This window comes from Triticum dicoccoides, chromosome 2A, assembly GCF_002162155.2.
Source record: "Triticum dicoccoides isolate Atlit2015 ecotype Zavitan chromosome 2A, WEW_v2.0, whole genome shotgun sequence".
Lineage (NCBI taxonomy): Eukaryota > Viridiplantae > Streptophyta > Magnoliopsida > Poales > Poaceae > Triticum > Triticum dicoccoides.
Window position 1 is genome coordinate 147631470 of NC_041382.1, and position 26138 is coordinate 147657607.

General features: G+C 45.5%; 3 protein-coding genes across 3 annotated transcripts; 2 read left to right on the forward strand and 1 right to left on the reverse strand.

Annotated features, from left to right (window-relative positions):
- The first annotated feature begins 10941 nt into the window (after window positions 1-10941).
- On the forward strand, window positions 10942-12607 carry LOC119353906 (putative pentatricopeptide repeat-containing protein At1g26500). The gene has a single exon (XM_037620602.1). The coding sequence runs from the start codon at window positions 10976-10978 to the stop codon at window positions 12533-12535; it is 1560 nt and encodes a 519-aa protein (XP_037476499.1). The 5' UTR covers window positions 10942-10975; the 3' UTR covers window positions 12536-12607.
- A 1015-nt stretch (window positions 12608-13622) lies between these two features.
- LOC119353904 (disease resistance protein Pik-2-like) lies at window positions 13623-18128 on the forward strand. Its single transcript, XM_037620601.1, has 2 exons — window positions 13623-14673; window positions 15266-18128. The coding sequence occupies exons 1-2, from the start codon at window positions 14258-14260 to the stop codon at window positions 17730-17732; spliced, it is 2883 nt and encodes a 960-aa protein (XP_037476498.1). The 5' UTR covers window positions 13623-14257; the 3' UTR covers window positions 17733-18128.
- Window positions 18129-22401: 4273 nt separating this feature from the next.
- Window positions 22402-26137, reverse strand: LOC119357748 (pentatricopeptide repeat-containing protein At1g26460, mitochondrial-like; the record flags this gene model as incomplete). Its single annotated transcript, XM_037624595.1, has 7 exons — window positions 22402-22715; window positions 22824-23010; window positions 23081-23221; window positions 23438-23644; window positions 24180-24659; window positions 24850-25066; window positions 25698-26137. Coding segments are annotated over 6 exons (1668 nt in total), but the record flags the coding sequence as incomplete, so codon positions are not given.
- Window position 26138: the final 1 nt, after the last annotated feature.

A 26138-nucleotide genomic window follows, 5' to 3' on the forward strand; every position in this document is an offset into this window, starting at 1 on the left:
TACGTGTAGATATGTACGTATTTCATAAATATAACAAAAACTATGGGCTCATATGCAATTTTTTCATGTAACTTGTTTTGAAATATCTTATATATAGTATATGAACATATTTAGAATGATAAAGTAGTATATAAGGTACCACATGGTACTATATGAGACATGTGGGGTAACTACCCCAGGTGGTAGGATGGATTTTTCCTATATATATATATATATATATATATATATATATATATATATATATATATATATATATATATATATATTCATTTTTCCCATCCTCCACTGACCCTTCCTCCCACTCTCTCCCTCTCTGCGACTCCCTCATAAAGATTATTTCCTAAATTTTGTTTAACTCAGCATTACCCTCTTTTTTGTTGCCCCTGCCTCATCGAAGGGGGTCCGGTCCATCTGGCATCCAAACACGGTGGCGGATGGGAAACCGCTTCATTGGCGCGTTGAGATGGAGGTGAACGCATAGGAGTCGTTCGACGCAAGTATGGCTCGGCGTGCCCGTCATGCAAGACAGCATGCGCGAAGGCGGCCACGGCCCTCGCAGCAGACGTTGGCGAGGCGGGGTCGCACTCTCCGGTGCTGTGTATGGTGCACGGCCACCCCGGGTGCTGCAACCGGTTATGGTGGACGTAGCCGGCTCAATCCATCATCGATCCCACATCCACCGGAGACGTGCAGACGACAGGCTCTGACGAGGAAGAGTAACGCATGGGAGATGGCGGCAACTCGAGTCCTGTTAGCCGGTACGTGTCCCATGTCCTATTGAACCTCGCCAGCGACCGGAGCAACACTTCGAGGGGCGCAACCGGCCGCTAGACAAGGTTCCGGCGGAGATTAGATTTGATGTTGCATGTAATATGGATTTGATGATTTGAATATGAAGTATCTGGTTGAGGAATCGATTGTTTGTGTGCTGGCCTGTAACTGTACGCAGACGCGTCCACATGCGATTGGGGACCGGATCTTGGTACTTGCGTATTTTTAAGCAACCATATATTTCATTAGACAATCGATTTACAAAGATTACACATATGGTCACCATACGAGACAAATATGCTTGTCAAGCAATTTTGCACAAAGAATTTCACAATAAGTAAAATTAATATTCCACCCTTGGAAAAACTTGTGCCTCACCAAAACGTAGTCCACAAACATCCTCCGCCACCATCATGGAAACGCCAGAAAAAGAATAGCCGCCATACCAAGATCTGGGAGAGCACCATCGCATACAAAGATGCTTTTCGAGCCGATGAAGCGGGTCGCCGCAAACTATGAAACCGAGTTTTTGTGGCATGTAGGCCAGGGATCTTCTCGGTGGTCACCAGATCTCGACGTCGTCAACTTCATCCGAAATAGTCGAAAAAGAGGAACGTCGCCGCCTAACGTCGTCCATGCACCCAACTGCAAGACAGTAAACACAACTATAGCAGCTGACACGAACGCCACCCGCGAGAGCGCCGGCAGCCGACCACCAGACACGAACCTCGCTGGACCCAAAGATCAGCGAGACGACCGAGCCACCTGCCCCCCGTTGCCACCAGTTGGAATGACGCCGAGATGGAGGAAGAGCAAAGGCAATTTATTCTGACGAGGTGCCGTCTCCTCCATGGAAGCAGCGCCCCAAGAAAACACTACGCCAACCCTAAACACAAGTCAGAGCCGAAGCACCAGGGTCCCCACCCCTCCCGTCGCCAAAGCGATGGATGGAGGAGGCAGGGACCGGCGGGCAGCGGATTGGAGGCCAGTGAAGTTGGGGGCAGAAGGATTGCCCGGATCCTCTTTTCTCGGAGGGAAACAAGGTGGACTGGTACTTGCCGTTTGTAAATGCTCTGAAGCGAATATGAGAAAGGGAGCCATAGGTGCGACTGTTTTCTTTCTTGTTTTTTGACATCAAATTTTAACATGGATGACGGGGAGGTGGGGTCGTTCGGTGGGAGGGAGGAGATCGACGAAGGTAACCTGGGGGTTTCCTTTTAATGTTAGAGATTTGCAAAATATAACATTTTATTTTTGTATTAGGAAAAATTGTAAATGTGATTCAATAGTAGAGTTAATAGTAATAGATAATAAATGATATATTGCATGGGATTAGCAATTTTTTAGTATTGAGGAATACTAAAAATCTTTTGGAACGTTATTTTAGTAATAGATTCAATAAATAATTTTATTTTGGAAGGTTATTGAGAAAAATCTTTTGTCTATGTTTTAGAAAAAGTGATAGCATATATATGGTGTGATTTTTGAATTTTTGATTACTAATATTTACGTGATTTAATTGAATCAGCACCTACCATGAAAAAACAGAGTTGAGAGGTGAGGCAAAAATTAACCATGTAGCGTGCTCGGTTTCCGATAGGACTTGGTTTCCCTATTTGAATGTTACTGTTTATTTAAATGGAAGGTTATTGGGTGGATTAGGGGTGGACCCCCTGAAAATCGGGGGTGGAGATATTAGGGCCTCCTTTGGTTCACATGATAGAAATGTTATAGAAATAGAAAAATCATAGAAAGTGAGATGACATGTATCTTAATTTCTATAAAGAAAGAGATGCCACTTGATGCATAGGATATGAATTTTTCCATTGAGTCTTACAGTAGGAATTAGGTGGGTTGGAGTCTTGCATACACATCCCGTGCACACACATACTTTATGCATGTGGTGGGACCCGATCAGAGAAGCCTGTCGGGTGAGTGGTCAAGTTTTAATGAATTCGCTCGTTGGAGCGCGCGAGCTTGAAAGAGCTTTTTCGGAATTAGAGTCCTGCATGCACATCTCGTGCACACACATACCTTATTCACGTGGTGGGACCTGATCAGAGAAGCCTGTCAGTTAAGCGGTCGAGCTTTGATGGATTCGCTCATTGAAGCGCACGGGCTTGAAAAAGCTTTTCCAGGATTAGAGTCCTGCATGCACATCCCGTGCACACACATACCATATTTATGCGGTGGGACCCGATCAGAGAAGCTTGTCGGTTGAGCGGCCGAACTTTGATGAATTCGCTCATTGGAGCGCACATCTTGAAAGAGCTTTTCCGGGATTAGAGTCATGCATGCACATCCCGTGGACACACATACCTTATTCACGTGGTGGGACCCGATTAGAGAAGCCTGTCGGTTGAGCGGTCGAGCTTTGATGAATTTGCTCGTTGAAGTGTGTGGGCTTGAAAGAGTTTTTCCGAGATTAAAGAGGGTGTTTGTTTTCAGGGACTTATTGGTTTAGGGACTTAAGAAAAGTCCCTATAAGTTCCATCTAAACCAAATAGGAGGGACTTATAGGGACTTATGAAATAAGACTATCGAGGAGGGACTTATAGGGACTTATAGTTGTAATATGGTCTTATAGAGACTTATAAGTCTTAGGAACCAAACAGATAGAGACTTTTTAAGGACTTGGAACTTATAAGTTAGGACTAAAAAAAATCCTAAGACTTATGAATCAAACAGGGCCAAAGTCTTGCATGCACATCTCGTGCACACACATACCTTATTCACATGATGAGAACCGATCAGAGAAGCTTGTTAGTTAAGCGGTCAAATTTTAATGAATTAGCTCGTTGGAGCGCGCGGGTTTGAATGAGCTTTTCGAGGATTAGAAACACACAAGAAAAACATATACGATTACTTCCACACTTTCCGATTTATGATCAACAAATGGCAGTCATTAACGCGCGATCTAGTAACTGATTTCTCTCAATAAATACGAGATTTTATGTTGCGTCGTTAAAGACACTAAAGCGCTAGCCAGCTAGATCTGATTGATTTGGTAAAGACTGCAAAACCAAAAATAATTGATATATTTCTATTGATTTCATTCCAACTGTTCCTTACTTAATCCATTCTATTCGTTGCCTGCATGCATAAATACACGCCGCCGACTGGTGTGATACGATAGTCACGGTGAGGTGAGGACGACGACAGTCATATGTCGATGGATCCTCATGCTGTTCTACTTCTCACCCTCGTCCTCCTCCTGGGTACCGGAGACGGCAGCCTCGCCGTCGGCACTCCGTCCGCGATCATCAGAACGACATGCGCGGCTGTCGGAGTGGGTTACGACTCCTGCGTGGGCGCGCTCTCGGCCGCCCCGGCCGCCGCGGCCGCCAAGGACGCGCGTGAGCTCGTCGTCGTCGCCACCAGCCTCATCGTGGCCAATGTCACGTCGACGGTGCTCGTCCTCGACGACCTTGTCAAGAACCTCGGGGAGTGCCTCCGCTCCTACAGGCACATGAACAAGAACCTAGAGGGCGTGCTCGGTGACCTAGCTGCTGGGCGCCTCAAAGCGGCGACCGACAAACTGCTGCATGCCTCCTTCGCGCCCAGCGACTACGACATCCTCTTGCTCGAGGGGAGAGCGGAGAAGAACCCGATGAGCGAGGAGAACAACGACGCCCGTTGGCTGTCCCGACTGGCGGAGTGAAATGCATGGTTGGTCCATAAACTCAAATTAAAAGCACACTTTAGACCACAAACTCAAAATCTGCACAGATTAGGCCACAAACTAGATTATGAGCACACTTTAGGCCAAAAAAACGTTTCGGAGGTCTGATCCTGCACACGTGGCTGCCACCTCGGCTAAGACTAGACCGCTCTGCGAGTGTTATCTTTCCCAGGGTGTTAATTGTAAAATGGACGAAACTGAAATCCCGCGCCAATCACGGCTGGACCAAGCCCTTCCTTTCTCGTACTCTTCTCTGGACGGTTTCCGTGGAGCAGGACGATCGACGGCGACCTAAGGCGGCTCAACGCCGGCAAGCCGTGGATGGCTCGGCTGCGTGAGAAAACCGATCCTCTACCCTTATATGGTATGATCTTCCTCCTCTCCTCTTCTCTTTGCTTCTGTGTCCTCTTCCATGGAATAGGGCATATGTGATCATCGACAATTGGATCTTTTCTTTGTTGTTAATCATTTTCAATGGATTGATGCCAAATTTCTGTACTGAGGTCTAGTTTGTAAGCATGGCTGCCGTTTTGTTCCTATGTGTGGTGATATAAGGGGGAAAACCTGAACCTTTACACTCAGTTTAAACTGAATATATATGTGCAAAAAAACTGAACCCTTACACTTGTTCCTATGTGTGAAAATCTGCTCCGGACAGGTGGAAGAACAAATCGTATTCAGTACAAAAACTGAAGCTTTACACTTTGTTGTAACTGAATATATATGTGGGAAAGAACTAAACCTTTACAAATTATTCCTATGTGTGAAATCTACACTGTCTAGGTGAAAGAACAGATCATTTTCGGTGCTAAAACTGAACCTTTATACTCTGTTTTAACTGAAAAAATGAACATCTACTCATGTTCAGCGCAAAAACTGAACATATTCTCATATTTAGTGGAGAAACTGAATATATATGTGCCATATTCATTGCATGAACTGAATATAGGTGGTGATCTAAGGGGAAAAAACAGAACCTTGCACTCTGTTTGAACTGAATATATGTGCACAAAAGTAATGTATGTTTTTTGTTGAAGTGCAAAGATTGAACCTTTACTTTGTGTTATTGTGCATTGTAGGTCTCAATGATCCAGTGTTCACTATTGAGGTTCATCATGGTGGATTTTTCTGTGGTTTGGGAAGCAACAAAACATATATTGATGATAAAATTGACTTCTTTGACTTTTGTGTTGTTGAGGAATGGTCAGTACTTTATATTGTGGATTTGTTGGAGAAATTGGGCTACCCCGACAGTACCAAGTACAAGGTGTACTGGTTGCTGCCTGGCCACACAATTGTTGATGGTCTTTTCTTTGTGTGCAATGATGATAACCTTCAGAAGCTCATTTCTTCAGTGCCCAGGGACAACAATATAGTTCTTTATTTGGATCAGATGTATTTGATTGACAATAGCATATGGGATGATGTGTTGATAGAAGCAAATGCTTCAGAACAGCCTAGTATCATTGTGAATCAATGCAAGCCTACAGAGCAGTTTTCAGGGCAGCCAGAGGGAGATATCACTCGACAGATGGATGAGAAGCTGGAGAGATTGCAGAAATTTGGGCTTGCGCTAGATCTAGCAACACAGAACAGTTGGAAAGAAACATGGAGAAACTCAAGTTGTTGAGTCCAGAAGCACATGCATGGCTTGATGGGCACCCACCAGACCAATGGTGTAGAGCCTTCTTTGATTGTTTCTGCAAGAGTGACACACTAATGAATAATCATTGTGAAGTGTTCAACAAGTAAGCTACTAAACATATATGTGTTCATGTTCTTTGTGCCATTCATGTTCTTTATAGTGATCTTGTTCTTCATTACATGTGCACACAGATACATACTTGATGCTAGAGAGCTTCCTATCCTTAGTATGTGGGAGAAGATAAGGATGCAGCTTATGCACAGAATGGTTGAGTATGCAAGGATTTGTGAGAACAAATGGACTGGCAACATATGCCCCAAAATCATGGACAAACTGCAGAACAATGTGAAATATGCAAACAATTGTTTTCCTCACAGATCTGGGCATGGAGTATACGAAGTCAAGAGCAAATCCTTCAGCTATGAGGTCAACATGCTGCAAAACAGTTGTGACTGCCGGAGATGGCAACTAACAGGCATTCCATGTTCTCATGCAGCTACTTGCATGAGAGAGGAGAGAATAAAGCCCGAAACACGGATAGCAGCTTGTTATACAAGGGACAAGTATATGAAAACTTATGGACACACTATCTGGCCAGTTAGGGACAAAAGTTTTTGGGAAAAGACAAATGGAAGGGAAGTGGGAGCACCATTGTATAAGAAGAAAGCTGGAAGGAAAGCAAATAAAAGGAGAGAGCACCCATCAGAGAAAGAACAAGGTACAAGGCTCAGCAAGCATGGTGTGAAGATGCACTGTAGCCATTGCAGAGACCCTAACCACAAGAGGCCAGGTTGCCCTATCCTACATCCAGAACTGAAACTTCAACCACAAAGAAGAAACAATGAAGAAGATATTGATGATCCTTCTATTTTAGAGGTTAAAAAGAGCAATCGTTTTTATTCCTTAGAGCTAAATGAATTGTTATATTTAATGCAGCTAATCTTTGCTTCATTATTTTCAGCATATTGTTCCTGAAGAGGGCATTCCTGAGTTAATTCCAACACAATGCAGTGAAACTCTAGTTGACGAACTGCTAGTAGAAGAAGTACATATAATCATTTGAACAAATTGTTTAATACTCTATTTCAGTTACTACTTCCCACTAATCCTTGCTTTATTATTTTTGCAGATCACTGAGTTGGAGAATTTTCACAGTCGAAGGAAAGGTCCACTGCCTAGCAATGCTTTCGTTGAAGAGCACATAAATAATATTCCTGCTCCAAGGGCAACAACAGCAACAAGGGGAGGGATGGCCATAGCAAGGGGAAGAGGAAAGGGGAGAGGAAGGGGAAGACGAAGAGCAGCTAGCTCTACTACAAGTACTTCTATACTTGATGATGTTGTGCCAACTACCAGAGGGAGAGCAAGAGCGAGAGGCACTACAAGGAAAGCAAGTACAAGCAGGGTCACAGGAAGTATTTCTGTAGTTAATGATGCTATAGGAGCAAGTGGTGCTGCTTCAAACATGGTAGATGATGTCCCAAGAGCAAGCACAAGAAGACCAAGAAGTGGAGGAAGAGGAGATGGTGCAGCCAGAGAGAGAGAGAGAGAGAGAGAGAGAAGTATCAAACACGGAAGATTGTACCACTTGCTCTTTGGGTCTCATTAGTTAATTTCCTGGTTTCTGTCATGCTTATGAAAATTGGAGATTTGGTTGTGATACTTCCTGGAACTATGAAGTTGTGATGCGAACTTGGAACCTTTCACTTTTTTTAGGGAATGGAACCTTTACTTTTGGAACTACGTAGCAGTGTCATATTTATTTCATCAAGCAAGCTTATGAGCATAATCATGTGCACTGTGATGTTATATTTCACATGAATCTGCATGTTATGTGCACTGCCATGTTTATTTCCTGAAGAATGAGGACTTTTTGAAGATTAGTTGTGATTTTCATCTCCTGAATATTGTATGACAGTGATTTTCATACCCCTAAAGATTGTACAACTGTTATTATCATTTCCTGAAACTAATGTAGTTAAAGTGTACACCAATGCAGAATATAATTCAAATGAAATAGTCACTATTGTCCAACTTTATCCTTCACTAATGTACCAGTTTACAGATACATCACACGGAGGTGCATAGAAATTGGGCATAACATCTCACTGTCCATACACCCTCTTCTTCGCACTAAGAAAAAGAACAGAAAACACAAAATTAAGATGATCCTGATGTTCTTCAGGGCACTGACTAGCTGCACTAGCATCTTCATCAAAAGCACCATTCTTCACAAGAGCAGCACCTTCAGTTTCTCTATGACATGAGCACTAGTAGTCTGCTCTTTGACATCAGTACAACAACTCTGCTCATGATTGAAAGGGGCAACTTCTCCAGGATAGACATCCTTGACATCCTTGATGGCCAGACCAATTTTACCAACACAATCCTTGTACTCCTGTTCCCATTTCCAGAAATTGCAAGGATTTTGCCAACCTAAACAACAAATATACAACGAAAGGTTCAGAATTTTGTGTAACCAAAAGAAAAAATGGATCAACACCGGCGCCAGGGAGCTCTGTCGGCAGCTTGTGCGCTCATGGCACCCTTGCGGGCCAGCGACCGGCTCTGCGGAAAGGCAACGGCGAGGGCGCGAGGCTTCCTCTGCCTGAGCAGGCTGCCCACGCGCCCAATCCGTCCATCGCCATGGCTTCCGGAGCCACGGCCGCCGCCCGCCACCTTCAGCATATGGGCCGCCGGTCCTGCCGCCATCAGCACATGGGACGCCGGTCCCGCCGACTAAAGCACATGCGCCAGTGCCGCCACCCCAATAGCCACTTCTCTTCCTTCTCCGGGGCCGACGCGCTCGACGGCGGTGACGGCTGCAGCGTGAAGAATATGTCGGGAAATTGGGGAAAATGAGTTCGTGAGAGATTTTGCAGCTACGTCCATTTTGCGGAAAGCCCCCTTGGAAATCTGAATCTCGCAGGTGCGTTACAGACTGAGCCGAGGTGGCGGCCACGTGTGCATGACTGGGCCTTGCGAAGCGTTTTTGGCCTAAAGTGTGCTCATAATCCAATTTATGGCCTAATCTGTGCAAATTTTGAGTTGATGGCCTAAAGTGTGCTTTTAATTTGAGTTTATGGATCAACCATGCATTTCACTCCGACTGGCGTATGAGATTGCTAGCTTGTAGGCGCCGATCCTCGGCACCGACGTCTAAGTTTAATTCTTGCCTCACGCGGCTTATTAATCTAGCTACGTAGCTAGCTGGTGGTTGATTTCCATTTGCTCGATTGATAGCATAAAATGGAATTGCCATTTGTTATCCAACGTGTGCGTTGTCATTTCCACTAGTAGAGCAAATGTTTATATGTATAAGTTGCATCCTGATTTTAATAAATTTAGGCTCACTTATAAATCACTTGTCGATGATTATTCTGGAGAATTTACTATTTAAGGTATGTTATATTGTTCACTATAAAAATATGTTACACTTCTCTAGGAGCAAATAGTTGATTTCCCTTTATATAAACAACAACCAGCTTTTCTAAAATAAACAGGTCACCCCTCTCACTCCCTCGCTGCACGGACACAAGCCCTTACTCACATCTCACTCAACCCGCACAAGTCGACACCGCCATGTCTCCTCGTCACGGTGTCGCCACCGCCATATCTCCTCATGATGTCGTCGTCGCCATCTCTCTCCCCGTTGTGGCTTGGATCTGCTGCCACCCCTCCACGCTCACTGCCGCCTCCTATCCCCTCCACCGCGATGTCACCCGTCCCCTCCACTCCCCGCCATGGTTTACAGTTTTGGCCGGATCCGGTTAACAGCCGTTAGCACATCTGGCGCAGTGAGCAGCCAGGTCCGTCGTCAGCCGGGAGGTGCAGAAGGGTCGCCCTACCACTTATCGCTAGGCCCCTTGCGGCTCCAAGTTGTGCTCGTGCTGTCCGCGCTCCGTTCCCCTGAGCGCCCTAGTGTCTTTGTAAATTATGTAAATTATACTCTCTTAACAAAATATATCGCTGAAAAAATACACAACACACTTTTTTGGGATCGATGCACGTTTTTTGTCACGTAACGACTGCTTCCCAATATAGCACGACACCGATGCCGCACAATGCTCTCGTTCCCCTCACTCTCTCCGCATCATTCTCTCATTCCCCTCCACCGAATCCCTAGCTCTCCTCCGACGATGTGCGCTGCCGCCTCCCGCCCGCGTCGCCGCCTCCCTCAGACGGACGCGCGTCGCCACTTTCTCTCCCTCTCTCGCATGTCGCTTGCTCCAAAGTTTTCTTTACCGAGGTTGAGGAGGAGCAGGCGGGGCGCACGCAGGGCGGACTTCTCCTACTCGACAACAGTTGCGACGAACGCCGGCGCTCCTTGTCGCCCTCGACCTGCAAGAAGGAGCGCCCGTACTGAACAAAATCGATGGGGCTGGGATCGACCCGTGGTGGAGGCATTGTTCGATGGAGAGGGTGACGTGAGGACTCTTCCATTAGGAATAGATGTGCCGCTTTTTGTGTGTGTGTTGGGCTTGTTGAGCTGTGCCCTCAGCACTAACCCTTGATGCTTGTTTGTTCCTGGTCTGTGTGTGTGTGTGAACCTTGGTGGTGTGAACCTTGTGGATGTTGGCTTTGGCATTGGCTTTATCTATAAAGCGGGGCGTGAGCCTTTTTCGGTATTAGGAATAGATGTTTGATGAGTGAGGCACCATGAACGAATTTAACGTGCACTCTGTGTAAAAAATGCATTTCACCTAAGTTCAGTAAAAAAATCTTTACCGACCATGAACAAATCGGCACATGAAAAGCTGCCAAAACAAACCGGCCCATGATGAAGATCTTGCGATTCTCTCCGAGCAGCATTCGCGCCGACGCGCGCCCTCTTCAGTACTCCGCCTTTTCAGCCACCGCGACCCGCGACCACCTCCATGCCTCCGCGCCTCCTGTTCCGCCGCCTCCTCTCCACCGCCGTCGCAGCGCCCGCTCCGGAGGCCGCCGCCGCCTCCGCCGCCGCGCCGAGGCCCACCGACCCGGCGCTGCTCGTCCGCCTCTGCACGATCATCTACCAGCAGCAGAACGCCCCGGACGCCGCCCTGCAGCGCCGCCTCTCCGCGCTCCCCCTCCCCTCCGCCCCCGCCGACCTCCGCGAGCTCTTCCTCCAGGCGTCCGCGCGGTTCCTGCTCTCCTGGCGCCCCGTGCAGCGCCTCCTCGCGCACCTCACCGCCCGCCACGGCTTCGCGCACTCCCCCGCCACCGCCGCGCGCTTCCTCGACGTCCTCGCCAAGTCCAGCAACGTCGACCTGCTCCACTCCACGCTGCTCGCCCTCCCGCCCGGCCTCCTCTCCGACGCGGCCCTCCGCGCCGCCGTTCGCGGCCTCGCCCCCGCCCGCGAGGTCGGCAAGGTCTCCGCCCTCCTCACCCTCTTCCCCGAGGCGCAGCGCCCCCGCGCGCTCGCCTTCATCGTCGACGTCATCTGCTCCGTCTGCAAGCTGCCCGACGTGGCAGAGAAGATCGTCAAGCAAGCCGAGCACCGGTACGGCCTCGCGCGCTGCGGCAGGTGCTGCGAGCTGCTGGTCGTCGCGTACTGCCGCGCGGGGATGTTTTCCGACGCGTGCAGTGTGTGGAACGGGATGGAGAAGCGCGGGATTGAGCCCGGCGCGGCGGCATATCAAGAGATCGTGGTGACGCTGTTCAAGAACAACCGTATCCCTGACGCCATGAAGGTGTTCGACGGAATGCGGAGGAGGGGATTGTCTGCCGGCGGTGGTGGCGCGTGCTACCACGCTGTGGTTTCGTGGCTGTGCAAGGAAGGAAGGACCTGTTCAGCGTTCATGGTGCTGGCCGAAATGGTTAAGAGAGGGGTGGAGGTGGACGGAGAGGTGCTTGGGGATTTGGTGTATGGGCTCTTGGCGAGGCGGAGGGTGAGGGAAGGGTACAGTGTTTTCTATGGTGTCAAGGAGAAGGATATTGCACTGTACCATGGGTTGATGAAGGGTTTGGTGAGGACCAAGCGAGCTGGGGAGGCGACTGAGGTGTTTAGGGAGATGGTTGCCAGTGGGTGTGAGCCAAACATGCACACATACATCATGATGCTTCAGGGGCACTTGGGGAAGAGGGGCAGGAAGGGCAGGGATCCATTGGTGAATTTTGAGAGCATCTTCGTCGGCGGATTGGTGAAGGCGGGGAGGACACTGGAGGCCACTAAGTTTGTGGAGAGGACAATGTGGGGTGGAGTGGATGTGCCGAGGTTTGACTATAATAAGTTCTTGCACTACTTCTCGAATGAGGAGGGAGTAGCGATGTTTGAGGAGGTTGGAAGGAGGTTGAGGGAAACAGGTCATGTTGATCTTGGGGACATCTTTCTAACCTATGGCGAGAGGATGGCCACAAGGGACAGGAGGAGGAGAGCGATGAATGGGCGTTTGACAACAGTTGAAGATTATAGCTGCTTACCATCATCTCAGGAGTCAGAAGCTAGGAGCGTGTGATGTGTATTACGTATCATAGAAGTGTCAAATACAGTACAGTTTTGAGGAACAAACAAATATTTTGTGCTTGCATTCTTGCCTCTTGCTTCCATTCTCTTTGCACTTCTGGTAGTATGTGTCTTTTTTCCGAGTGTCTTGGTAAGTTCTTTTAGGAATTAGGAGGATACACGGTTCACTTCCAGCCCTCTCTTAACCATTTCATTTAAACATCCGAATGACGCATGTAAGTTCAAATGACTTTTATATCTTAGCATTTTTTGTGATTTTATTTAGTTCTGACTTTTAGATGCTTCTTCAAAAGAGAATCTTTTAATGAGCAGTTTTTCTTGAAATAAGAATGTTGCAAGTTAAATTTCTGCACATACATACATTCTTTGTGGTAAATAATCACCTATAAATTGTTGAAATAACCACACAAAAGATTTTCCTAACCTAACAATAACATACATAGTTGAAACAACCACACCAAAGGCCTAAACAAAATTTTAGACATAAAAAAGGCATCCATGAGTAGCATTTAAAGTTGACATGAATGACGCTTGGATTCAAATATAAGTTGCATAACACCTTGATTTATGTTATTTAGCTGAATTTTTTTTTATACTGATGGTTTGTTCTTATCAATTTCGAGATAAGGTAATGTATCTAATTAGGAAAATTACACACGATGAACCACACCATCAAAGTCTGACAATGTGAATCCAACATATCCTGAAAGGCTCCTTCAGCTGCTGCTCCATTTGAATTATGGGGCAGCAAGACAACGACATATCATTGAAAAGTCATAAGATTCTTTGTTGGCAGCAATGGCTGATTCAATGGTCATTGGTTCCATGACTCAAATGACCTGTTGTTATCATCATGATGTGCGATTGGATAAATAATTGAGGGGCAAGATTGAGCGAGCCAGCTGCCTCCATGTGGTGAAATCTCATAGCCTACAAGTGAAACCATCGCTTGGTTATCAAGTAATCAACCAAAAGCACACTGGTAAGAAGTCTCATTCATTCATTAAGGTGGCATGCGTATCCATCTAAATGACTTCATGGTTCATATCTTAGCATTTTTTTGTGTGATTCTCTCTGGTTCAGATTTTCAGATCCTTCTTCAAAACAGAACATCTGAATGAACAGTCTTTTTTTTAATAAGAATGTTGCACGTTAATTTCTGCAACTACATAAATTACTTTTGGTAAATAATCACCTACAAGTTGTTGAAATAACCACTTGAAAGATAAACAACCACCCCTAAAGGTCTAAACAAGTTTTTAGGCATGACGTAAACAAAGGCTTCAGTGAGTATCATTTAAAGTTGATGTGAATGGCACTTGGATTCAAACATAACCGCCTTGATTTATGCTATTTAACTGACATTTTTTATACCAGTGGTCTGTTCTTATCAATTTTGATTTGAGATGATGTACCTAATTTTGAGGTAAGATGGTGTATACCATTCAAGTCAGACAACGTGAATCCAACATTTCCTGGAAGGTGTCCTTCAGCTGCTCTCCCCTTTGAACCATTGGGCAGTAATATGACAACGACATATCATTGAAAAGTCATAAGATGCTTGTGTGGACTATATCAGTATACATGTGTGGCCTGGACTCTTCGCTTGGAGGATGGTGAGGACCATTTCCTGTGCCCCCCACACATATTGCCCAGTCCCATTCAAACAGACAACAGCAGAAACTCTTATCCCCCTTTGGTACTTGATAGAGAGATGGAGCATCCTGTTGTTAGCGCTGGTGGGGGTGCCATTAACATACTATTATGTAAGCTGGGTGCGGTGCTCATCCAAGAAGCACAGCTCCTTGGAGGCATCCGAGGCGAGCTGGAGTACATGAAGGATGAGCTTGAGAGCATGACAGCATTCCTCCAGGACCTTGCTGAGGAGGGAAACCGCAGGAAGCAGGTTAAGGTTTGGATGAAACAGGTGCGAGAGGTCGCGTATGATGTTGAGGATTGCGTTGATGAGTTTACATATCACCTTGGCAGCACCACAAGTGGTTCTGGCCTTGCCGGGCTCTTCCACAGATGCATCCGTTTCATGCAAACTGTCAGGGTGCGGCGTCAGATTGCGAAACAAATCCAACAACTGAAAGCGCGCGCTACAAGTATCAGCGACCGAAACTCAAGGTAATTGCCTTCCTTATATAAAATTCTTATGCGTCTTGGCATTTACCTTATGATTTCCCTCTAAATGAAACATGGTAAATGTGGTAGCTCTGTAGCAGGAGGACTGGAGGAGGTATAAATTATGTGTTCTGGTGTTGTGATAAAAATTGAAAAGATTCATTCCACTGTTGCAACTATTGGATAAAATTTTGTAAATACTACCTGTGTCCCAAAATAGATGACATTGTTAAGCATGTCGTCAAACTTTCTCTATCTTTGACAACTGACTAAGAAAAAAATGTTTAGATTAGTTGAGTAAAATTGTACTACCACTGGATTTGTCATGAAAAACAATCACAATATAAATTTTAATTGTCATTTACTTACATATTTATAGAGAACAAAATGGCCAAAGTTGCTCCTTAGAGATTGTGCAAAGTCACAAACATTATCTATTTTGTATGTGAGAGAGTGAACTTTAGATGAGAGTAATTCAGCCTTCGAAACTTTATAGCTACAATGTGTTTTTGCTGTAAAAAAACATGGAAGTTCTTTCCTCTTTCCCGTCTACTATGTATGAGCTGTAGCAATAACTTACAAACTCTTCTCGTAGGTATGGTGGTAATCATCTCATTTCTGGAGCAGAAGGAAACACACTTGCTGCACAACCAGCACCATCTTATATTACTTCTCTGGATATTCGTACCCCCGCACTCTTCCCAGAGATAACGGAACTTGTGGGCATTGAAGCGCGTCAGAGTAATCTTGTGAATTGGTTGGTGGATGAAAACGTACAACAATTACTGGTGCTATCTATATCCGGTTTTGGTGGTTGGGGAAAGACAACTCTTGCTATGACGACATATCAGACAGCTAGTGCAAGTTTCCAGTGCCGAGCTTTTGTAACTGTATCCCAGAAATTTGATGTGAAGGGTCTCATAAGGGACATTCTTCGTCAGATTATTCGACCAGTAAATCAAAATGGTCCAGCACCAGCAGTAGACCCACTCAAAGGCATGGAAGAATGGAACGTGGGACAGCTTGCAGATATGCTAAGGCAGCATCTAGAAGATAAGAGGTATCTTATTGTTCTCGATGATATTTGGAGCATGTCAGCATGGGAAGGTATTCGATTTTGTTTGCCTAACTCACATACTGGAAGCAGAATAATTGTTACCACAAGAATGAAAACTGTAGCACAAGCCTGCTGCCTCCATGAGTATGACAGAAATTACGAAATTGAACAACTCAATGGTAGTGAATCTAGCGAGTTATTTTTCAAGAGAATATTTGGCAACAGGGAAAATTGCCCAGCTGCCTTCAAAAACATTTCAGAGAGGATCCTGGGAAAGTGTGGTGGTATACCCTTGGCCATAGTCAGCATTGCAGGTCTTTTGGCTAGCACACCCTTGTACAGTTATGATCGCTGGGAGAAGATCTACAACTCTCTTGGCTTGGAGCTGGAAACCAGTCCCTGGCTTGAAAAACTGAAGAAAATTCTTGAGCTTAGTTATGATGACCTTCCATATCATTTGAAAACTTGTTTCTTATATTTAAGCACCTACCCTGAGGATTATAAGATCAGAAGGAAAAGTTTATTGAGAAGATGGATAGCAGAACGCTTTGTGACAGAGAAGCGTGGATTAAGTGCCTTGGAGGTGTCTGAGAAATATTTCAATGAATTACTCGACAGGAGTATGGTTCTTCCAATTGAAATGAGCTTTGATGGGAAGGTCAAGACCTTTCGAGTTCATGATATAATGCTAGAGATCATTGTTTCAAAATCAATTGAAGAGAATTTCGTCACTTTGGTAGGTCAACAGTCTACTTTAGCTCCTCAAGAGAAGATTCGGCGGCTATCCATTCATGGAGGAAGTAACAAAAATATTGCCACAAGCAAATTGTTAAGCCATGTCCGATCATTGAGTATATTTGCTGATGGAGAAATGTTACAGTTTGCTTGGATAAAACTTCTTAGAATATTAGACTTAGAAGGTTCTGGGTTTGCCAGGAATGGAGATATCAGAAATATTTGTAAACTGTTTCAGTTGGAATATCTCAGTCTCCGGAGTACATATGTCACTGAACTCCCTGTGCAAATAGGAAACCTCAAAAAGTTGGAGACACTTGATGTCAGGGACACAGCCATAAAGCATTTGCCTCCACACATTACCAATCTGCCAAATTTGTCAAACCTACTTGGAGGGAGAAGAGTTTATAACTACAGTGGTTTGTTTCCCATTTCCAATTTTTGGGGAATGCACATCCCTAACAAGCTTGGCAATTTAGAAATGCTTACAACACTTGCAGAAATAGAGATCACAGACTCTACTTCCTGTTACATATCTGAATTAGGGAAGCTTTCACAGTTGAGGAAGCTAGGGGTAATGATGTTTGTTGACGACGACATGAACTGGATGTCCTTGATCACCGCCATTGCAAAACTGAGCAGCTGCCTTCAGTCACTGCTGATTTGGCGACCGGACGGAGTAATGAATTTCAGGATTCTTGATACACTATCCAGGCCACCAATGTTTCTAAAAAGCATAAACTTCCGAGGTAAGTTGGGACGGCTACCAGAATGGATTGGTTTGCTGGCTAATCTAACTGAGTTGACCCTTCGCGCCACTGAATTGGAATCTGAGGAGCACCTGAAAGTTACCTCTCAGTTACCAAGCCTGCTCTACCTTAGGTTGCATCACAGTGCATACACCGGAAGAGCACTCACCTTCTCTGCGTCAGAGTTCCCAAGTCTCAAACTGCTCACCATTCATCTCGCCGTATACCAGGCATTGAACCTGAGGTTTGAGGAAGGCACTGCACCTAAGCTCCATAGGCTGGAGCTATCTTTCTTCGAAAATGCTTCCATCCGGCAGCCTTCAGGTATCAATTTTCTTGCAAATCTTCAGGAGGTCTTGGTCCACGCTGATCCATGCCATAACTCGGAAGCTATGGTGCACTATTTGAGGAATGAAGCTAGGAGGAATCCCAACCAACCTACTGTCACTTTCAAGGCGAAACAATGGAAGTCAGCACGGACAGGTCCAGCAATAGATTACAGAGGAAACATCTGGTTTTGATAATACGGGCACCGCTGAACATGCGTGAGCTGTACTCTTGACAGGATTCAGAATTTCCGACACGTCAATATTTGGTTAATCAGGTCTCAAGTGCCAATAGCCAAATCTTTTTTTTTGTTTCTGGTGATCTGTACAGATATGTGGACATCAAGGATGAGTTGTTGAGACGGTTTACCGTCTGTCTTTTCTTCTCCAATGGATAAGAAATTTGCAGTGTTACTGAACATTCTTTGAGGGGGACTTACTGTCCTGTAGAGTCGATATTTGGATGGCTTCGGTCTCTGCTACCTGGTCGTGAATACATAGTAGAGTATGTTTTTGGATTAGCATCACTCTGGAAATCTTGCAACATCGTTGTACTTTACCAGAAAAGAAACATCACACTTTGGTTGCCAATTTGTAACGTTATCTTTTTACAGCAGCAAACTTGTAATGTTGCTATTGGTTGTGTGTACGTTCTTTACAATGCTTCAGTTGCCCTGTCTGCATTGTAGAGAAGCCACCGCTGCTTGCAATGCTTCAGTTGCCCTGTCTGCAATGTAGAGAAGCCACCACTGCTGGTTTTTCACTGCTGTGGTAGTGTGGTGTCGAGTGTTGGTCGATCAGCCGATGGCTGTGTTAAAATCCCTTCTGCGTGCTCTGTGCGTCGCCGAGTTCAGTATAGAAGCTCTGTAAGCTGTTGCATTCCGTTCCGCAGTTCCTCAGTGAAGAAGTCATATAGAGAAGTTTGTGAAGAGAACAATGTGGGGTGGAGTGGATGTTCCGAGGTTTGATTACAAAAAGTTCTTGCACTACTTCTGTAATGAGGAGGGGGTGGCGATGTTTGAGGAAGTTGGAAGATGACCGGGGGAAACAAGGCTTGTTGATCTTGGTGACATCTTTCTAACCTACGGCGAGAGGATGGCCACAAGGGATAAGAGGGGAGTGATGAATGGACATTTGACAGCTGTTCATGATTACAGTTGCTTATCATCGTCTCATGGTCATAAGCTGGGAGCTTGTGAAGTGTGATATCATAGAAGTTGTGGATGATGTAGTTTGGAGTAATAGAGAAATACTTATTGTTCTTTAGTCTTGGTATAAGCCGGAGAAGGACACCCGAGAGGCACCAGATGGGATCTCGGGGGCGCGGGGACGCGGGGCGGATCTGCCGCTCCTGGCCGTGGCCATGGGCGCCCCCAGCAGCTCCCTCCCCTCCCCGGTGACGTGACCCAGCCCTGCTGGTTCTGCTGCTGGCCGTGGGCGGGGCGTTCGATCTGCGTCTGGAGGCGGCGGCGTTCGTGGTCTGCCTTCCGTGCAGGCAGCCCCCTCGTCTCTGGTGGCCCTCCCCTGCCTCGAGCCATGGTGAAAGCTCTCGCGTGGAGGCAGCGATGCTTCTGTGGTGTGGCAGACACGGGGCTCCTCGTGGTGGATCATTGCTGGTGCTGTTCCGGGCCCGATAGCCTCGGGCCCGTGTCTCTCCAGTGTCCCGCGCTGCCGGCGTCCTGCCGGGCTGCCCCGGTCTCGACGACTGTGTATCTGCGTCCCTCCAGATTACTTGGCTCGTCGACGTCCCGACGGCTAAGGCCACGGTAGTACGGATCTGCGTCCCTCCAGTCCTTGCTTGCCGGTGTTGCTGGCCGCCGCCGCCCCTGACCCACTCGCGTGTTCGCTTTGTCGCCTGCCCCGCCTCGTATGACTCAAAGCCACCCCTTTTGCCAGATCCTGTACTCGTTGGTTCGAGGGCAGTGCCACCCTCCGATGACAAGTGCAACCCCGCCAACCCCTGCCTGACATGGTAGTTCCGACCAACTTTGGTTTCCTCATCTTTGATTTCAGACTCGGCGGCTATGGGATTGCTCAGCTTCAGGCCAGGGAGAGATCCCTGCTCGGCTTGTCGATGCTGGCAGCGGCGGCGCTCATGGGTGTCGTTTTCTTCTTGGAGACGTTGCCAAGGCCTTAAGCGGTGCCCCTCTTCGAGCTCAGGGGAAACCTGAGGTCCGACTCTCCCGGACCGGATAGCGGCAGCGTCCCGGCGTCGTCCTCCTTCTTGAAGGCGCTATCTTGCGAGCTCGTGGTGTTCCCGATTTTGGCTCGAACGATGTTGGAATTCTTGTTGGCTCGGCATTGCCGTTCTTGGTTCGGGTTTGGTAGGTCTAGCTGTGATGTTTCCTTTGTTCGGGCTGAGCATCCACTTCTCTCTGCTCTGGGCATCATGTTCACGCATGTGTGCGTCCGTGTCATGTGTTGTACCCCTATTATACTCTTTCAACTCACTAGTAGAAAAAGGATCATTAGTCCCGGTTCATAAGGGCCTTTAGTCCCGGTTTTCGAACCGGGACTAAAAGGTCGTTACTAAAGCCCCCCCCCCTCCTTAGTCCCGCTTCTTAGCTCCACCTTTAGTCCCGGTTGGTAACATCAACCGGGACTAAAGGTTTTTTTTTTGAAATTTTTTCTCGATTTTCAAATTTCTGAATTATTTTATAATATAATCTCTAATCACCCACCCCTCATCACTGCTCAATTTAACCTCTAATCTCTAATCACCCCTCATTATTCCAAATCATCTAACTTCCCGAACGGTCACCCATCCCTCTCACTACTCCAGCTCGAGCACGCTTAACTTTCGGGTTCTATTCTCCTTCGTTTAAGTCTGCACTTGTTGTTTTCCTAACAATAATAAGATGTCAATCCTATTAACCCTCGGGAGTTTAGCTTGAGCATGAAGTCATACATTTTACTGTTTGAGTTTGAAACTATTATTGTACAAAACAATAATTATTTAGTAACACTAATATTTCTTGAATAAATAGTTTGACCTTAGTTTGACCACAGTTTAACCAGATTTGACCAAAATTCAAAAAAAACAAAATAATTATTTAGTAACACTAATATTTCTTGAATAAGTAATTTGACCATAGTTAGACCACAATTTGACCAGATTTGACAAAAATTCAAAAAAACTGAAATAATTATTTAGTAACACTAATATTCTTGAATAATTATTTAATAACACTAATACTTCTTGAATAAGTAGTTTGACCAGATTTAACAAAAATACAAAAAAAACTGAAATTTGAGCATAACTTTTTTTCCTTTTAGAATTTGAGGATTCTAAAAATTTGCAAACAAGCCGTAGGCTGTCAAAATCTGAAGATTTTCGTTCTGAACATTTTGATATATTATATGTTTTTTTCCGACATCGTATGCAAAAGTTATAGCCGTTTTACATTTTCCCTACATTTTTTGCAAAACATGTCCAAATTTAAGTTTTTAAATTTTCCTAATTAGTAGATGTAGTAATATAACTACCTCTCGATGGATTTTATTTTTTTGAAGTTTTTATCATTTTCTTTTGATTTTTTCAAAACAAAAAAGGCGATCCATCGAGGGGGGGGGGGGTGTAGAGTTTGAAAATGGGACCTTTAGTCCCAGTTTGAGACATAAACCGGGACTAAAGGGCATCGCACCCTTTAGTCCCGGTTCGTGTCTCCAACCGGGACTAAAGGTCTCAGGCAGTAGCGGTCCCAGGTTAAAGTGACGCCCCAGGCAAACTATGCATGTACAGTGTCAAACAGTAAAAATTACTGTAGCTATATCTATAGCCAACGAAGTGCTAGCCAGCCACGCCCTAGGCCGAGGCCCTGGCTGCCTGGGGCCTGAATCCGCCACTGGTCTCAGGTGAACCGGGACTAATGCCTTAGCCGCACGAATCGGTACCAATGCTTACATTAGTCCCGGTTCGTGACTTAACCGGGACTAATGTGAATATTGCCCTGTGACTAAAATCCTGTTTTCTACTAATGACTCCTTCTATCAATGAAATGATACGCAACAATGCGTATTCACCAAAAAAGATTAGTCTTGGTATAAGTGTTTTTTTAGGCATGGTTTGAGGACTTGTTCTAGTTAATCATAGGTTCTGGATATTGATGGGATAATTCTATTTTTGTTCAAAAATTTGGAAGAACTACCTCTTTGTTTCTTGTGCAATGAATCAAGATGTTTGCAGTATTATTGGGTATCCTTTGTGGGCTACCAACTGGCCTGTATAATCTGTATATCTGGGTAGCTCGGTCTCTGCTATCTTGTGAAAAGATGCATACGTTTGGGTGGATCATCTCGAAATTTCGCAACAGCGTTGTATCAAACCAGAAAAGAAACACCACACCTCCTTTGCAAATTTGTATTGTTAGCTGTTATGTGTACGTTGTTGCACTTTGTGCACAGCGAATCCTACATGGTGTGATACTCCCCCTTGTTGTTTTCAGGGGGTGGACGCGTTCGAAGCTCTCTTTTGCCTGCTGTGGTCGCCGTGTACCTCCGTTAAGCTTGCCGGCCTCTGCTCTGTAGGTTTTCAGTGAAAATTGTGGTTGGGATCACTCTTTTGGACTGTTCAATTTAACACGAGTAGCCCCTTAGTCATTTTCCCAAAATTTCTCATAATCTGGTTCGGTCCGCTCGGTAGCAGAGGCAATATACGCTTACATGCCAAGGTAATGCTCTTGAGCCATCGGGAATGACTCCATTGCGTTCATCAATCAAAAGTTTGACGATCAACGGTAATCTTGATAATCAGAGCATCTAGAAAAGCAGTATTGCGCTGATAATCCTACAGCAAACAAACCATAAGTACGTCGTGCACTGCACATTACGTAAATCTAGAGTCAAGCAGAATTGACACGACCTGTGTGATCAAAATAATACAAGAGCCATGCAGAAGGATAACATTATGATGAACTAACGTTACATCCATCCTCTGACTGTGGAAGATAGCGCGTTGAGCAAAGAAACAAATGTATTAGGACCTTATTCTGAAATCCTAACAAATAAAATCTCATCCTGTCTCTCCAGCGAAAAAAGAAAGCCTGGGATACTGAAGAATGATTAGGAAAACTGTTACAAAGTATAATTTACAGACTACAGCCTCTGTGCTCTTCGAGTACCGGCAAACACTACACGTGCCTACTTGATTGAAAGAACACCGGCATCATCAAAATCAAACTGGAAGAAACAAAATCAGCAAACAAGGCATAATCAGTAAAAATGACTGCGGCTGAGGTACTGATAACAGGTAGATGTTGAAATCAGGGAAGGTTGCCCCGTACTCACTGCTTCAGTACTCGGCACTGTATTCGATGTTATACAGCAACTCCCTACGGGCCTCACCGCCCATCCGCAAGTTCAACCGTTTACACAGGGACTGCAGCTTCTCGTCGCTGTCGAAGTCTGATTCACGGGAGCAGCGTCTTCGGACCTTCTTAAGAGTCTCCTTTGAAGGAGTGAAGCCCACATCAACCTGAACAAAATGTTGGTTTGAGGGAACCGTACATAAGGAATGTATAAAGGGTGGGTTCAGTTCAACTGACCAGTTCGTCAAGAACAGCAAGAGCAGCTTTTGGATCTCGGTTGACAAGATGCGCATCAACAAGCAGGGAGTATGTTGTTGCATTTGGCTTAACATCCTCAAGGCTTACTAAATGCTGGAATACATTACTAGCTTCCTCTGTCTGTGAAACACAAAGGGGAACACATTAAAAGGGATTTTGTTATCTACTCCCTCCGTTCCAAATTACTTGTCGCAGAAATGGATGTATCTAGAACTAAAATACATCTAGATACATCCATACCTGCGACAAGTAATTCGGAACGGAGGGAGTAGCTGCCAAACAGGTACTTTGAAGAGACATAAGAAACAAAGGAAATATGGCCAACAATAATGATACCTTTTTTAGCTTCCCGAATGCATGCAACAGGGCATTGTACGAATGTATGTCAGGCGTAAGCCCAAACTTTTCTTTCATTGCCTCAAAAGTTTCGTATGCTCGCTCAATGTCCCAAATATTTGCACAGCCTAGTATAACACAGTTAAGAGCAGCAACAGATTTGTATGGTGGATCCGCGGAACTCAGATTCTCTAATTGAACATAAACCTGCAAATGGTAGCCTATAGGTTAGAGCATTCAATCATACTTCGAAAACAAAAAGACATAGCAGGCCAATAAAATGCTTATTCCAGATTATGAAGTCCAATTGACAAAGATCATGCAGTTGTAAGCATGTCATGAACAAATGAAGTCTGGCTAACCATGTAGACGTTGTACAACAAGTATCTTCCAAGTCTAAGTAAGCAAGTGAGTCGCAGTTATGTACGAATGCAAGCCAAGTCATTCAAGAAATAATGTAATGCTAGCAGAATGGAATTAAGGTACAGAAAGCCATGAGAGATTATTGCCAGTGGAGAGCCAACGCACAATTTCCCACAAATATTACAGTAGTAATGCTGACCAAGTGAAAATAACAGTAGAGAAGAAACTGGCATAATTTTTTTATAAAAAAGGGAGCATTCAAGCGATGTCACAGCATATAGAATGGATGCAATCATGTCGCCGACGGAATTATATGGTAGATGCTTTTTCTTGAAAGAAGACTCATTGCATCATGAATAGCAAGTGTAAGCGGATCTACCGAGTCCAATGTGGTGAAGCCATCCTTGCAGCAAGCAACAACAAGTGGTTGCAATGAAGTAAATGGTGAGAAGAGCTCTTTATCGATACCCTCAAAGTTCCTATAGGCATTTTCAAATTCACGAAGAGTGCCAAAAGCTCGTTGGAGTTGACCAATTGATGAATGAGCATAAATCTTCGCAAGATAAGTCTCTGGCATGGGTGCCCTTTTCTGGCGCAAGGACTTGCGTAATATTGACCAAGCAGCGTTCAAGAGGTCACTGCTGCAGGTTCTACCAGCAGCACTGAAAGCTGAGAGTACTAAACCTTCATCGACTGAACGGTGAATAGGGGGTTTAGAACCCTCGCCATGTGCAATCCATCTCGCAAGAAATTCCAAACCAAACATGGCTAGCTTGCTATTGTTAGCTTCAAAAGCAGCTTCTGCTATGTCAATGCACCAGGCCCATTGTGGACACAAGAGTTTGTTCTTCTCTGTTGCCTGAAATAAACCAAATTGCACGGTCATAAATATGGCAGACAAATGATTTTTACTTGACAAGCATGCCAAAAGTATGAATGTCAGAGGCCATCAGTGTAACTCACAAACATCTAAGGAATGAGGTCAACTGTAATATCAAATTCCTAAATAGCATACAAGCAATGAATGAACTGTTGTTTAGAATAAGTACCTTGCACTTCTCTATGATTGATGCCAATGTGTCCAAACTCCCAGATTTAACACATACTCGGACATACTCAGCAAATACAAGTGAAGATACCGCGTAGCCTGATTTAAGCATCAATTCCAAATATTTGAAGGCTGAGTCAGCACGGTTGTGTCTAAGAAGCAGATCTACAACCAAATTGTAGGATTCATCATCTGGCACAATTCCTGTTTGCAGCATCCTGATTTCAACAGATAGAGTGATAGACGATCATTCTGAAAGCCGACTTTATTGCAGCAGCGAGTCACAAAAATTTATGATGGCCTCGAAATAACACATTTGGTACAAATGAGAGCATAAGCTACTGCCATGCTAACCATGTAGGGAAAAACCAAAGATAAGCTATCTCGACCGGAAAAATCAAAGCTAAGCAGTTAACCAGAATTGTATTAACAGTAACCCTCTGCAGGAAAACTCGATAGTCTACATATTTTGATGACAAAAGTAGTTACAAATCTAGTCTGTCGGTGAAGCAAATCTCAAACGTACCATGGATCAAAGTTGTATGTCAGCACATCCATAGAAAAAGGAAAATGAGAAGGGGCTTGCGCTTGAGCACAACGAATATATGACCTTTGCGACTAGCATCATATCACCCTACCATGCTAATACCAGACAGAAGATGATTTGTTTGTAGATTGGGTTGAGGTTCCACGATAGTACAATTTTAAAACAAACGTATTCTTGTGTAACAAGAGATAACTAAGCAATCCATATGTTGACAATAACTTAGGATATGCTACGAGTTTGTTAACTACCTAGAGTACACTAGAGCAGTTGAGTCGCAGACAGGCAGAAAGAGGAGAACTCACCGTTCGACGATTTTCTCGGCCCCTTCGACCTCGCGGGCCTTGACCATGGTCTTGAGGACGAGGTTGTAGGAGGCGGTGTTGGGCGCGAGGTCGAACTCGCGCATCTGGTCGGCGAGGTCGAGCATCTCGTGCGGCAGGGCGCCGGACATGAGGTTGGCGCGGAGGTAGTGGTTGAAGAGGTCGACGTCGGGGCGGTTGGGCTTGCCGGTGGCGGCGTCGAGGGAGCGGACCCAGAGCTCGAAGAGCTGCTTCATGTCCTCCCAGTGCTGCTCCGTCATCCAGGCGGCGAAGGTCTGCTTGAGGTCGGCGGCGCTGCGGGCGGCGGAGAAGGCGGCCGCGCGGTGGCGGTCGGGGAAGGCGACGACGGCGGGGAGGAGCGAGGCCGGGCCAGAGGCGGCCGGGTTGCGCCAGTTGTCGCCGTAGAAGGGGATGCCGGCGGTG